This window comes from Gracilinanus agilis, chromosome 1 (assembly GCF_016433145.1).
Source record: "Gracilinanus agilis isolate LMUSP501 chromosome 1, AgileGrace, whole genome shotgun sequence".
Taxonomy (NCBI): Eukaryota; Metazoa; Chordata; class Mammalia; order Didelphimorphia; family Didelphidae; genus Gracilinanus; species Gracilinanus agilis.
This window is the reverse complement of record NC_058130.1, coordinates 493,277,148-493,290,830: the sequence shown is the minus strand read 5'-3', so window position 1 is coordinate 493,290,830 and position 13,683 is coordinate 493,277,148. Positions and strand designations below refer to the sequence as shown.

The 13,683-nt window shown below is 36.5% G+C and overlaps 1 protein-coding gene across 1 annotated transcript in view; it reads right to left on the bottom strand.

Annotated features, from left to right (window-relative positions):
* Window positions 1–13,683, bottom strand: part of UBE2W (ubiquitin conjugating enzyme E2 W) — a 90,163-nt gene that overhangs the window by 17,876 nt on the left and 58,604 nt on the right. Inside the window, 1 exon segment of the mRNA XM_044682487.1 lies at window positions 2,627–2,782. Coding sequence (XP_044538422.1) covers window positions 2,627–2,782 — 156 coding nt within the window.

Below are 13,683 nucleotides of genomic sequence, written 5' to 3'. Positions count from 1 at the left end.
ATATAATGATGATGAAATAAAGTGATTGCATTTGAGTGAGTTGCAGAGAATTGGAGTAAAAGGGAAGAGAAATAAAGAAAGGCTTGGTGGAAGAAGTAGCCTTTGCACTGGAATTTAAAGTATGAGTTGGACTTCAACATGTTAAAGAGAAGAATAGAAGACATTTTAGAAAAAAGGACCATTGAACAAAAGGTAAGAGAGTAAAGGATGTGGTCAGAGAAGGGAGAATAATACATCTGGTTTGAATGTATGATGTGTTCACATAGAAGGGAGAAATTATGAGGAGCAAACTGATCTAGAAGTGAAAGGGATCTCATTATTAGTCAGCTAGTCCAATCCTCCCCCTACTCAATTTTATAGCTGAGAAAAGTGAGGTCCAATGAGTTGAAATCACTTGTTCCAGGTTACAGAGGAAACAAGCAAAGGAAGTGAGATTTGAAGCAGTCATCTGACTCCTGGGTCAGTGCTCTATTGACTATACCACAATGCCTCTGGTGCCATATAGTAGTGCATCATACAATCAAAAGATCATGGGACTTTAAATGCCTAGCAAAAGAATATAAAAATGAATGCAAAGGCACCAGAGAGCTATTTAAGATTTTGAGTAAATGAAAGATCTATGAATAAGATCAGATCAGTTTGGCGTTAATATAAAGGATAGAGTGAGAAAAAAACAAGACAGAAAAGTTGTTAGAGGTTATTGCTCGAGTAAACACCTGGACACTTGGTCACAATGCCCTCTTATCAAGGTGGTAAAACAAGCAGGATGAGCAAGAAGAGACAGGACTCTAACCAAAACTGATTACATATAAAAAGAAATAAAGAAAGCGCTCATGCCAATACGCCATGGTTTTAAGTGTGAGAAACTACATACAAGGTGACACCACTCACAGAAATAATGAGGTCAAGAGAAAGGGAGGGAAAATAGGTTGGATTTTAGATATGCTGAGTCTGTTATGTTGTAATTGATGCATTCTGTAGTCATCACTATACAAGTAGGAGATGAATCCATGGGAGTAAATGAAACTACTAAGCAGAGAATATAGAAAAGACCAATGTGAGAATTCTGGAAAATACCCATCCTTAAAGAATAATGAGGCAGATTAAGAATGGCTGCAGAGGGGCAGCTGGGTAGCTCAGTGGAATGAGAGTCAGGCCTAGAAACAGGAGGTCCTAGGTTCAAACCCGGCCTCAGCCACTTCCCAGCTGTGTGACCCTGGGCAAGTCACTTGACCCCCATTGCCCACCCTTACCAATCTTCCACCTATGAGACAATACACAGAAGTACAAAGGGTTTTAAAAAAAAATAATAATAAAATAAAATAAGAATGGTTGCAGAAGGAAGTCTGGTATCCTTAAAGCCAAGGAAGAATATATAACCAGAAGGAGGTTATAATCAACAGTGAAATTAAGGATGAAGACAGAAAAAAAGATCATTAGTGATCTTTTAGAAAGCAATTTCAGTTTGGTAGTGGCAGAAGACAGACAGATTACAAAGAGTATGAGTAAAGTCCTGGAAGAGGTAAGAGAGGATAAGGATAGAGATAAAGATCTTAGCCTTAAGGAACAAAAGGCCTTAAAGACAAAGGTGGCATGGGATGTGTATTTAGAGAACAAGCAAAAAGCAAAAAACCTCTCCCAATACATAATTTCTGAAAAAAAAATGATTAGAATTTGTCTTTTTCATAGATAAACAAAAGAGGGAGAGAGAATGAGGAGACGGAGAGAAATTCTAGGCAGGAAGGCAAGAAGGGAGAATGGGAAGGAGAAAATCCCCATTCATGTGGGACAAATGGGAAACATTTATAAACATTCTTTTGTCCCCTTATCTTCAAGCAGGAACAAGTTAGGAACAGAAAAAAACTGAGATGAGGAAACCTTCAGAATTCCCAGACTTAACTCAGAGGTCTTCAAGATGCAATTTCTTAATTAGCCCACATACTCTTCCTTTACCACTACTTTTTACTAATTCCTCCCAGTGAGTCAAACAGGAGAATAAGAAAAAGAAGAAATAGAGAAAAAGAGGCTTTAAATAATCTGTGTAATTACTGGTCAAAGGAGATCTATCTTCTCCATATTTCTATATCCCTCTTCCCTCCCACTTCTGCCCCCATCCCCCCCCAAAATGTGGCTTCCAGGTAAAAGGAATTTACACACACACACACACACACACACACACACACACACACACACAAAGAATTAAGAAATTGAAGTCAGGTTCTTGGAGGAATGGGAAAAAGAAAAGAAAGTGTGTGACTGCCCCATTAGTGTGTAAAAGAAGGGAATTATATAGCATGCCTTTTCAGAAATTTTCCATACACTTTATTCTTCTAAGCATGTTCTAAGGAAATAAAATTCATTATCATGAATCAAGGGCATTGGTATAAAGACTGATTAAAACAAAATATTGTAATTCATATAACCTTTGACTTGGAGTAAAAAGTTTGGCAAAGTAAAAATAAGAATTTAAAATTAATTTCTCTATAGAAAAGCAACATTCCCTATTGTTTACCTTATAATCAAAAGCATATATTTCCTTCTTTAAAAACTAATTAGATATCAAAATATTTGATTTACCTAATCTGAAAGAAGAGGTATTATCTTGAATAATACTGAAAAGTCCTACCTTTTCTTTGCAGCTGGAAAGCATGCTAATAATGCTAAGACAAACTGATTGCACTGAGAGCGCTGGGGACCAATCTTCTGTTAGAATGGATAAACAGATATGACCATTGCTATAAACATGAGGATGTACAGGAATATTGTCACCAGTAAACATGACCTAAGAAAGAATAAAATTCCATTAACACTTATGACTAAAGGACACCAAAATCTAAATCAAATTCTCTATTTATGCCTAGAAATATTGAGTTATAACATAATGCCAAATAACAGACTTTAAACCTTCAGGAGGTCAATGCCAGTGGAAGTATAACAACCAAACAAAATAGAATATATAATCTGATCTACACTTTTTATGACATACTTTTTCAAAATTCCCTTTGAACAATATCATAAGGGATAGGGACTGGACTTGTAGTTTCATTAACTTAGGGAAATTCCTGGTGACAACTCCCTTTACCAATACAGGATGGTACCTTTTTTCTTCCCACTAACAGTCTGAAAGAGCTGCCTAGAACACTCAGAGGTTAAGTGACTTGCCTAGGGTCACAAAGACATTATGTGTCAGAGGCAAGTTTTGAACCCAGATCTTCCTAGCTTCAGAACAAATCCCTATTCACTACGCCACAATATTGCTTTTTTTTTTTTCATTCATCTAAAAATACTTCCTTTGAAGAAAACTTTCAATGAAAATTTTTCAAATTATACTCTACACTAAGTGGAATTCACTTTAAATCCCAGATGAAAGTTCTCCATTTGGGAACCTTATTCGCCTTATCTTTATCCACCTCTTTTCCCCCCTCATGTGTCTAACTCAGTAAGACTGTAAAATCAGCAAATATCTATGTGGTCAGAATTTATAAGAAATGGACTGAGTAAAATAAAAGCAGGAACTATACCTAAATTTTAAATAGTGTTTTTAACTTGCTCTATTTAGTTGCTTCTCTCGAATGTTAACTTTTTCTCTTCCTTTCCCTTCCTTTTTCTGAGTTTTTCTTATAATTTCTGAACCATTCCTTCTCTGTTATGTTACCCCCCACCCCTGCAAATTCTTCAACCTTGTTTTGAAACAATTTTTGTCTTTTAATCTAGACTAGTTTTGCAATTTTATAATATGAATTCTTATTAGCTTGATTTACAGAATTAATAGGAACAATGACAGTTCCTCCTTAATTAAGTAGTACAGTAAGCAACGGGATAATTAACAGCAAAGAATGTAGTACAAGAATCCTTAGAAATTGTCTTAGAAATCAACATCCTCTGCAATGATCCAGGACAATCCAAAGCAACTTATAAGAAAGAAAGAACGCTATCCACATCCAGAGGAAGAACTGTAAGAACAGAAATGCAGAAGAAAAACATAGTATCGATCACATGGTTTGATGGGGATATGACAGGGGTTTTGATGTTGAAAGATCACTCTATTGCAAATATGAATAACATGGAAATGGGTTTTGAATAATGATACATGTATAACCCAGTGGAATTGCTTGTCAGCTCCGGGAGGAGAGGAGGGAAGAAGGGTGGGAAAAATCATGAATCATGTAACCATGGAAAAATATTCTAAATAAAGTTTTTAAAAAAAGAAAGAAATCAACACCCTCATTTAAGATGAAGAAACTCATATAGGGTTCAATGAACATCCCCAAGAACCAGTATTTAAAACCAAATCTGAAGTTTAATTTCTAAATCCATTTTGTACATGATGAAATCTTGTCTGAAGAATGAAAGAAATCTGCCAACATTTCTTTTACTTGACTCAACATCACACCAGAACTTTCAGAGCCTTAGACAAGAAATCAGAAGACTATAGTACATATCGCATATGCTGTAAATTATTACCTGTGAAGCCTTAAGTACAGTAATGGGAATTATTTATTATTACCACTTATGCATATATTATATATATATATATATATATGTATATATATGTGTATGTATGTATATATATGATGGTCCTTCTAGGTATAGAAGGACCATCATTTTTGCCTTTGTACCCTAGGGTCTACCATAGTACATTACACAGTTAATAATTACTTAACTGACTGTGTAATCTTAGGCAATATCACTTCTCCTCTCCAAGGCCCTGCTTTAAAAATGAGGGGATTGGATTAAACAAACACCAAACTCTATTATAGTTCTGAAAATCTATGTCCTTGCAAGCCTTCTGGAACCCCACAGGGGAAGCGACTCTTCCAGCATCCCATAATTAGAAGTATCATGGCTGAGGTTCAAGTATAGACCTTTCCACCACCCTTAGCACTCTCCTCAGAATCTCCTTGAGTTGCTTCCATGTGGCCTTATCATGGCTCTGGAACTCATTTTCTTCATATGATAAAGAATTTAGAGCTGGAGACAAGTCAACAAGTATTTACTAAGTGCAAGATACAGTGCTAAGGACTAGGGTCAATCTCTGCCTTCAAGGTACTACTTACATTCTAATGAGGGAAAACAACATGTAAAAGTGCAACCAAATACAGGTCATCTAACTCTCTCTTAATATAATTTTCTCATCTATCAAATGAGGATAATACTTGTAAAATCTATTAGAGCTATTCTAAGGAAAATGAACTATAAACTTTGAAATGCTACAACAAAAAAGGTGTCACATCATTTCAGCAAAACAAACATCCCAAACTATCTGAATAATTAAATTAAAGTCATGCATATTCCAGTTTGCTCATGAGTAAGGTCACTTTTAATGTCACAGTTGATCCTTACTATATTTCATAAAAAGAAAGGAATTCATAAACTCAGCATCAATTATAAGGGTTACCATATGCCCTTCAAATTATTCATTTAACAAACATTTTGAGAGTCCTCTGCTTGACCCTGGGGAAGATACAAAATTCATAAAAAACAGGCAATGTCTTCATGGAGGTTACAGCTGAATAAGGAGACAAATATAGGTGAGTATTTGCATACATTACATAAATGCATTTGAGTGCTGTTTCACAAAGTATTACATGAAGTTTGAGAGGATTTCTAAAACAGGAAGAGGATGGAATTCAACAGAGGATTTGGATGAGGGAAGGTGAGAGAGAATATAGCTTAATCAAAAGTACAAAGAGGAAAGAGTGCTGTTCAGAGAGCAAGAAGTAATTTCATTTAAATGAACTAAAGAGTACAGAGATAAAGGTGAAAAGGTAGGCTAGAGACCTTTGAATGCCAGGAGTTGAAATTTTAATTTGAAGTCAAGATATAATCAATGAATATCTTTTATTTTTCTTCTCAAAGGATGGAATGGGTATATGTCTGTTATTAAACAAGATAGGTAAGTGGTATGTATCACATATAGACTGTACTTAGAATTCATAGCACAATCATTTATCAAAGATTCTTACCCTATTTATGGACAAGAGGCTTCTTAAGTTTTTTTTTGATCATATAGCCAAACATTTTAAAAATTATAGAGTTTATGCAAAATAGAAATAACAAACATGAAAAAAGATAAAAATTTCAACCTGAGAGTTAATAAGAGACCATTCAAGCTTAAAAAAGTAGGATAGTAACACGGTCAAATCTAAACTTCAGGAAAAATCAGTTTGGCAGCTGCCTGGAGGATAAATTTAGAAAAACTGATGAAACGAGGAAGAATGGTTAGGAGATTTTGCAATATATTAGGTAAAATAGGTGAGGGTATGAACTATGGTGGTGAATAGAGATGAGATGCATATTAAAAATGTTGTGGAGGGCAGTTGGGTAGCTCAGTGGATTGAGAATCAGGCCTAGAGACGGGAGGTCCTAGGTTCAAATCCGGCCTCAGACACTTCCCAGCTGTGTGACCCTGGGCAAGTCACTTGACCCCCATTGCCCACCCTTACCAATCTTCCACCAAGAAGCCAATATACAGAAGTTAAGGGTTTAAAAAAAATAAAATAAAATAAAAAATAAAAATGTTGTGGAGACAGAAATCATAAGATGTGGTTAGCAATTTGACATAACTAAAGTTATGAATCTGAGCCAGACCAGGTAAGCTAGGTGACTCAAGGGGTAGAGCCATTAATGGGCTTGGAATCAGGAAGACCTGAGTTCAAATCTGCCCTCAGGCACTTGCTTAGCTGTGTGACCCTGGGCAAGTAACTTAACCTGTTTATCTTAATACACAGGAAGTGCAAATGGCAAACCATTCCAGTTCCTTTGCCAAGAAAAACCTGTGTCTGCCAAGGTCCACAGGGTCACAAAGAGCTGGACAAGACTAAACAAGGTAGTGACCATGATAGTAATAGGGTAGTTTGAGATCTGGGATAAAGATCACAATTCATCCTTGCCTGCTCGGTTTAGCTCACTCTGCCCCAATGAAAATAAAAAGAGGGGGGAAACTGGAGAGATGTTTACCAGCAATACATCAGGTATCACACTGGAACAGAGCCTGGCAAATGCCATAAGAAAGATATGAGCTTTGGAACAGGAACAAATTTTGCTTACATGGCTGCTGCCAATATCTGTGTCTCTGGCTAGGTTATAATGGCTCTAATGGCTTGGGCATAGCACTAGGAGGGTAGAAGTGTAAAGGAACACTAACAATTGTGTTGAGAGATAATAGCTTAAAGGAGGTGTGTAGTTGTATTTGAAATAAGCCCATGATTGCCATGAATGGATCTTGTAAGATGTAAGGATAGGATATAACCCATATTCTATTTTCTAATTGAGTGACCAGACACCAACCTGATAATCACACCAAAGCCCCTACTTTCAAGATCACCAACTTAGACAAGACTAAATTTAAGTTGAATGAGAAATGACTGATCAGCCAGACACAAAGAAGAGATACAGAACGATAAAACTGAAAAGGTTATCAGAAATCATCTAGTTTAAAACTAAATAATTATCTACCCCACTTCCTCTCCCCCAACCAACATATTCCAAGTGGTGAACTAACCTTTGCTTGAAGACATTCAGTGTGTGTGTGTGGGGTGTCTATGGAGATAGTCCATTCTACTTTGGGATCTCTCTTAATTGTTAGGAAGGCTTTCCTTAGAAAAATCTAAACTTTGTAACATTGCTCCTACCAAGTTTTACCAGGGTCAAAGTCTTTTTCTTCTTCCAAATTATTGCCCTTAAAATACCTCTATCCTATCCTAGTTCTCCTTACCCCTAAAATCTTCTCCTTTTGGCTTACTATACCAGTTCCTTCAAACAGTCTCCATAAGCAAGGAAGTTGAAGCCCTTCAGTTTCCAATGATTTTCCTTTGGAGACTAATTCTTCAGTATTTTTCCTAAAATGGGGGCCATGAAATAAATATCTCAGATGTGTATGGTCTTACTAGGATAAAGTATCAAAAAACTCAACAACTCCCTAAGTCCAGAATACTCCACTGTCCCTTAGAACAGCACTAACTTTTCTTGGCTTCCATACTGCAATGCTGACTTCACTGGGCTTGGAGGCTATTAAAATCCCAATACATTCCAATTCCCCTCCTGCAAGATGTCTAGTAATATAGCTAGATCTCCACTATCTTTCTGAACATTAGTGAAGTTGATTTAAAAAAACCCACAAGTGAAAGATTAACATTTAATTCTGTTACCAATGATCTTATAGTTGCTAAGTCTGATGGTCTTCCCTCAGTCCTCAATCCTTTTTATCCTCTCTGCAGCATCTGACAATTATAAGAGATAGCTCTCTGGGGAAGAAGAGATTGGGGGTGGGAGGTGGGGAACTAGGCAATATAAAAACAAAAAATATCCAAAAAAATTTATTAAATAATACTTTTGATAACTGCTAAAAATTAAAGATTCATTTGTCTCTGTTCTCATAACGGGGTAGGGTAGGGGCAAAACTATACCAACACCTGCCCTTCCCCAATTCTCCAGTTCTGTGTGACCCTTCATAGATCACTGCTAAGTCTTAGGACCTCAAATTGTTCATTTGGGAAAAAAAATGCTTTCTTATACAATCTCAACTTATTTTGACCATCAGTTCACTGTTAACCTTGGTAGTTCTGTTCTTTCCAATATAGAGATCATTCTTCTTTCAATAGAGAAGATAGAAACACAATAAAGAGTTGAAGAGCTTTATCTTCTATCACTTTTCATCCTTCCAATGGCAAGCAACAGTTAAATCTCTTTTAGAGTCTCCTTTTTTAAAATCCAAAACTTTATTAAAAACATAAACAACGGGGGCAGCTGGGTAGCTCAGTGGAGTGAGAGTCAGGCCTAGAGACAGGAGGTCCTAGGTTCAAACCTGGCCTCAGCCACTTCCCAGCTGTGTGACCCTGGGCAAGTCACTTGACCTCCATTGCCCACCCTTCCACCTATGAGACAATACACCAAAGTACAAGGGTAAAAAAAAAAAAAAAAAAAAAAAAAAAAACAACCTCTCACAAAATCACTTTGAAATCCTTTGCCTTGTCATTCTCAACTTCTTTTCAGTACTAATACTCCTGAGATTATTTCAAGTCATGCTATGCTTTTTTGTTCATCCTGTCTTGTCTTCCATTTTCATCCTGTCCATAATGTTACATATCTTTTGACAATCCAAGTTTTTTGGCAAGTTCCTTGTATATTGGTCTTTTTAGACAACGTCCTCTTTTACTTTTAGACAACGTCCTCTTTTACTCTCCCACTGGATTTATTCTCTGTCTTTAGAATTTCATTCTTAAGTTTCCCATTCCTCCCAGGAAGAACAAAAGATTCAACATTACTGGCTTCACTAACTTTATCTTTCTACTCTATTACACATTCTAATCTAAGTGATTGCCTCCACTTTCTTGTTTTAAAACCGTACTATTTTAGACTTGATACTAAGTACTGATTCCAAGGCAGAAGAGCATTATTAAGAGATAGGCAATCTGGGTTAAGTGACTTACTCGGGGAATACACACAAGCTGGGAAGTGTCTGGGGCCAAATTTGAACCCAGCATTTCCCATCTCAAGGCCTGAATTCCATTTCTTGAAGGATTAACTTATCAAAAAGGTTAAAACAAGAAACCATTCATTTTCTGAACTGCTTTTTTTTTGGGGGGGGGTTGGTTTTGTATTTGAAATTTAAACGCATTGTTGGATAGAGGCAGATTGAGAAGTAAGCAAATGATTAAGGAGATGCCAGTTAAATGAGAATGGGATTAGAATTAAGACCACAGCTAAATTAAGTATTTCCATATATAAAATAGATCAGAAAAAGGATTATACACGAAACTGCAAATTTCCAGCATGCTTTAAAAAAAAAAAAATCTGACATTTGCATTCAAATCTATCCTGTTTGTGTTTCCTTCAGGTCTTTCCTTCTATTCTCTCCTTTACCTCGGGGTTCTTTAATGTCCTACAAGTTCAATGAGTCAACTGTATGTGGCAGACAATATATCTCTGCAATATTAGGCTGCCATAAAAGTTCCTAAGTGAGAACATTGTACACAATAACAGCAATATTGTACAATGATCAATGTGAAAGACTTAACTACTTTCAGCTATACAATGATCTGGGACAATTCTGAAGGTCTTATGACAAAGAATGCCATCTCCATCCTTAGCTGTAAAAGTGAAATTTGGGAAATGTATCAAACTACATTTCCCGCGGTCCAACGAGTTTCCGTTTCCGGTTTTGGGGCTTGGGAAGGCTTACGTCTTGACGCAGGGAAGGGTTTAAATCTCCTGGGTTAGGAGGAAGTGGTCTCTTTTGCGAGTAGGCGCTTCCAGGAAACAGGAGACAGTAATGGAGGCGGCGGCAGTTTTGAATGCTTACAAGCGTGTGGTCTAATGATTTTATCTATCAGCATGGCTTTAATTAAAATACTAATTTATATATTTATACCAGCCTTTATCATTTTTCATATTTATATAGCTGACCTGAGGTACCCCTTTTTTAGAAAAAAAAAAAAAGGTGTGTTTAAGAATTACCTCACGGGGATATCTGTTAAGTTTTTTAAAATTCGATAATGTGAAAATATATGTATATTTAACTCTTTTAGGAGTAATTTCACAGGGAATTGTATGAATCTTAGAAGAAAATGTATGTTTTGTAATCTATAATGTAAAGGTTAAATTCTTTTGAGAATAATTTCAGGATAAGGATCTTGCCATCTCCCCAAAATCCAGACTACGAACTTGCTTGGTGAGGACACATGAAGATGTCTGAAAAGCCTTCACTGTACCATGAAGACCAAACTTTGAACTTTGGGGTGCAGTTGATTGAACTATGGGGAGTTGAAATTGAGTTATATGTATTGTTTTAAATTGTACACTGTTGTGCCAGTGGGGGACAGCCCCCCAAATTGGTTTTTGTCAATGCGGCTAATTTTAACCATTTGTTCTTCTATTTCTTTTATCCCCAAATTCCTGAAAAATTTAGAAGTTGTTATTTTTACAGGTCCAGCGAAGAAAAAAGGACTAACCTTTTTTTTTGCTGGACCTCACGGGGAATTGTAAAAGTGAAAATTGGGAAAAGCCATCTAGAAGTGTATATATTTCTATGGACATGGGAAATGTATCAAAACTACATTTCCCGTGATCCAGCTTTTTCCGTTTCCGGGTCTTTGGGGCATGGGGAGGTCTACGTCGACGCAGGAAGAGCTTAAATCTCCTGGGTTAGGAGGGAGTGGTCTCTTTTGCCGGTAGGTTCTTGGCTAGAAAACAGGAGACAGTAATGGAGGCGGCAGTTTTGAATGCTTACAAGCGTGTGGTCTGATAACTTTATCTATAAACATGGCTTTAATTAAAATACTAATTTATATATTTATACCAGCCTTTATCATTTTTCATATTAATAACCTCCAGAAAAAGAACTGTTGGAATCAGAAGCAGATCATAGCATCAAAACATAGTTTATTTCTGATTTTATTTTGGGGTTTTGGTTTTATGAGTATTCTCTTACAACAACAACCAAAATGGAAGTGCATTTGGCATAATACACATATAACCCAGAGCAAACTCTTTACCATCATGGGGTGAGGGGAGAGTGGTGGTGAGAGACAATTTGGATTGTATAATTTCAGAAAATGTATGTTGACAATTGTTATTACATATAAGTGGGAAAATAAAATATCTTTGAATTAAAAAAAAATTCCCAGGACTAGGGATGTGAGAGTCTTACTGAAGTTTGTTCTTGGTCCAATTCTGGAATTCTATGATCAATTCTACACACCTTTTAGGAAGGTTGCTGTAAGTTTGAACATATCTACAGAAGTGAAAGGAAAAGTCTCAAGTTTCTGCCATTAAAAAAAAATGGTACAACAGAGAGAGACTTAGAAAGGATATGATGGTTTGTATATATCTGAAGTGCCATCATATGAGAAAGTAATTAAACTCATTTTGCTTAGCCTCAAAAGAAAAAACTAGTTGCAAAAAAAGGACAAAGATGAAATTTAGGTTTGAAGGAAGTTTGTTTTCCAGTCATTTCTGACTGTGACCTCATTTGAGGTTTTCCTGGCAAAGACACTGACTGGAGTGCTTTGCCATTTCCTTCTCCAAATCATTTTACAGATAAGGAAACTGAGGCAAACAGGGTTAAAGTGACTTGCCCAATGCCATCCAGCTAGTGTTTGAGGCCAGGTTTGAACTCAGGAATATGATTCTTCCTATCTTCCAGGCCCAGCAGTCTGTCTCCTATGCCACCGGGCAGTTCCTTGAAGGAAATACTTCTTAACACTTAGATATATCCAAAAATAGAATGGACTATACCTCAAAGTTAGTGGATTTCCTTCCTCACTAAAAGTTTTCAAAGCAGAAGCTGCATAAGCACTTGTTCTAGAGCACGGGAATGCTCTAGAGTGGACTCTTGTTCAAGAATAGATTGGATTAGAGAGATAAGTCTTTGAAATTACTTTTGAGTCTGAAATTATGCAATTTTATGATTCTGTGAAAATTTAGTTTGGCAGCATAGCATGAATTTGAGGGAACAGGAGAATAATACCTATAAGGAAATTATTATTAGCAGCTGAGGCAGAAGTTAACAAAGGCTTGCCCTAGGATATTGACAATGGGAATGGAGGGAAGGGATTAAAATATGACAAAGGGGCAGCCAGGTGGCTCAGTGGATAGAGAGCCAGGCCTGGAGATGGGGTAGTCCTTGGTTCAAATCTGGCCTCAAATACTTCCTAGCTCTATGATCCTGGGCAAGTCACTTAACCCCCATTGCCTAGCTCTTACCACTCCAGTCTTCTTGCCCTGGAACAGATATTCAATATCAATTCTAAGACAGAGGGCAAGGGCTTAAAGGGGAGAAAAAATGACAAAGATAGGTTACTGACTTAAAGAGATGAGGGGGAAAGTTGTCAAAGAAAATCCTAAGATTACAAATATAAAAAACTAGATAAATGGAGGCACCACAGATAAAACATGCAAAGTCAGGAAGGGCAGTTTTTTAAAAAGGGAAAAGGAGCTTTGTCTTAGACATTATCACCATTATTCATACTTTAAGAACTCAAAAGACCCAAAGTCTAAATGCATAATCACTGGACTTTCCTTCCTTATAAATACCCCTGATGTTTTAAAGCTGAAATTCTTGTTTTCTCTTCATATACTCTTCCCATCCTTAAGAGCTCATTAATAAATTAATACCATATAGTCAGGAAGATCTGAATTTGAATCCCATCTTAAGACATTTATTAGCTATGACTCTTGGTGAGTCATTTAACATCTCTAGGGCCTCAGTTTTCTCAACTACAAAATAAGGGAGTTGGACTCAACAACTTCTAAGGACCCTTCTAGCTCTTAATCTACAATTCTATGAACTACCAACGTACTAAAGTTCTTGAGGTAGCAAAAACTTTGAGGTTACTCATGATGTGTAAATTTTCAAAGTTGTTTACTACATGATTACCATACTGCAAAAGCAGAAGAGAAAACCAGGCAGAGTGATCTATATAAGAGAAAGCATATGATTAAGATCTGATTCTTAATAGAAGTCTTACAGTGGAAAGGTGAAAGAAAAAAAGGCAAGACAATCTCAGGTACATAGGCACAATCTTGATAAAGCCATTAAAGAGGAAAATCTGAAAGATGGTTGGTGAATACAAAGAAACTTGAGCTTCCTAATTATGCTAGAGCCCTATCTTCCTACAAATACAAGTTTTAAAGAATGCCATTTTGCATCCTGTATGATAAGCACATTAGGTGGAACTATGA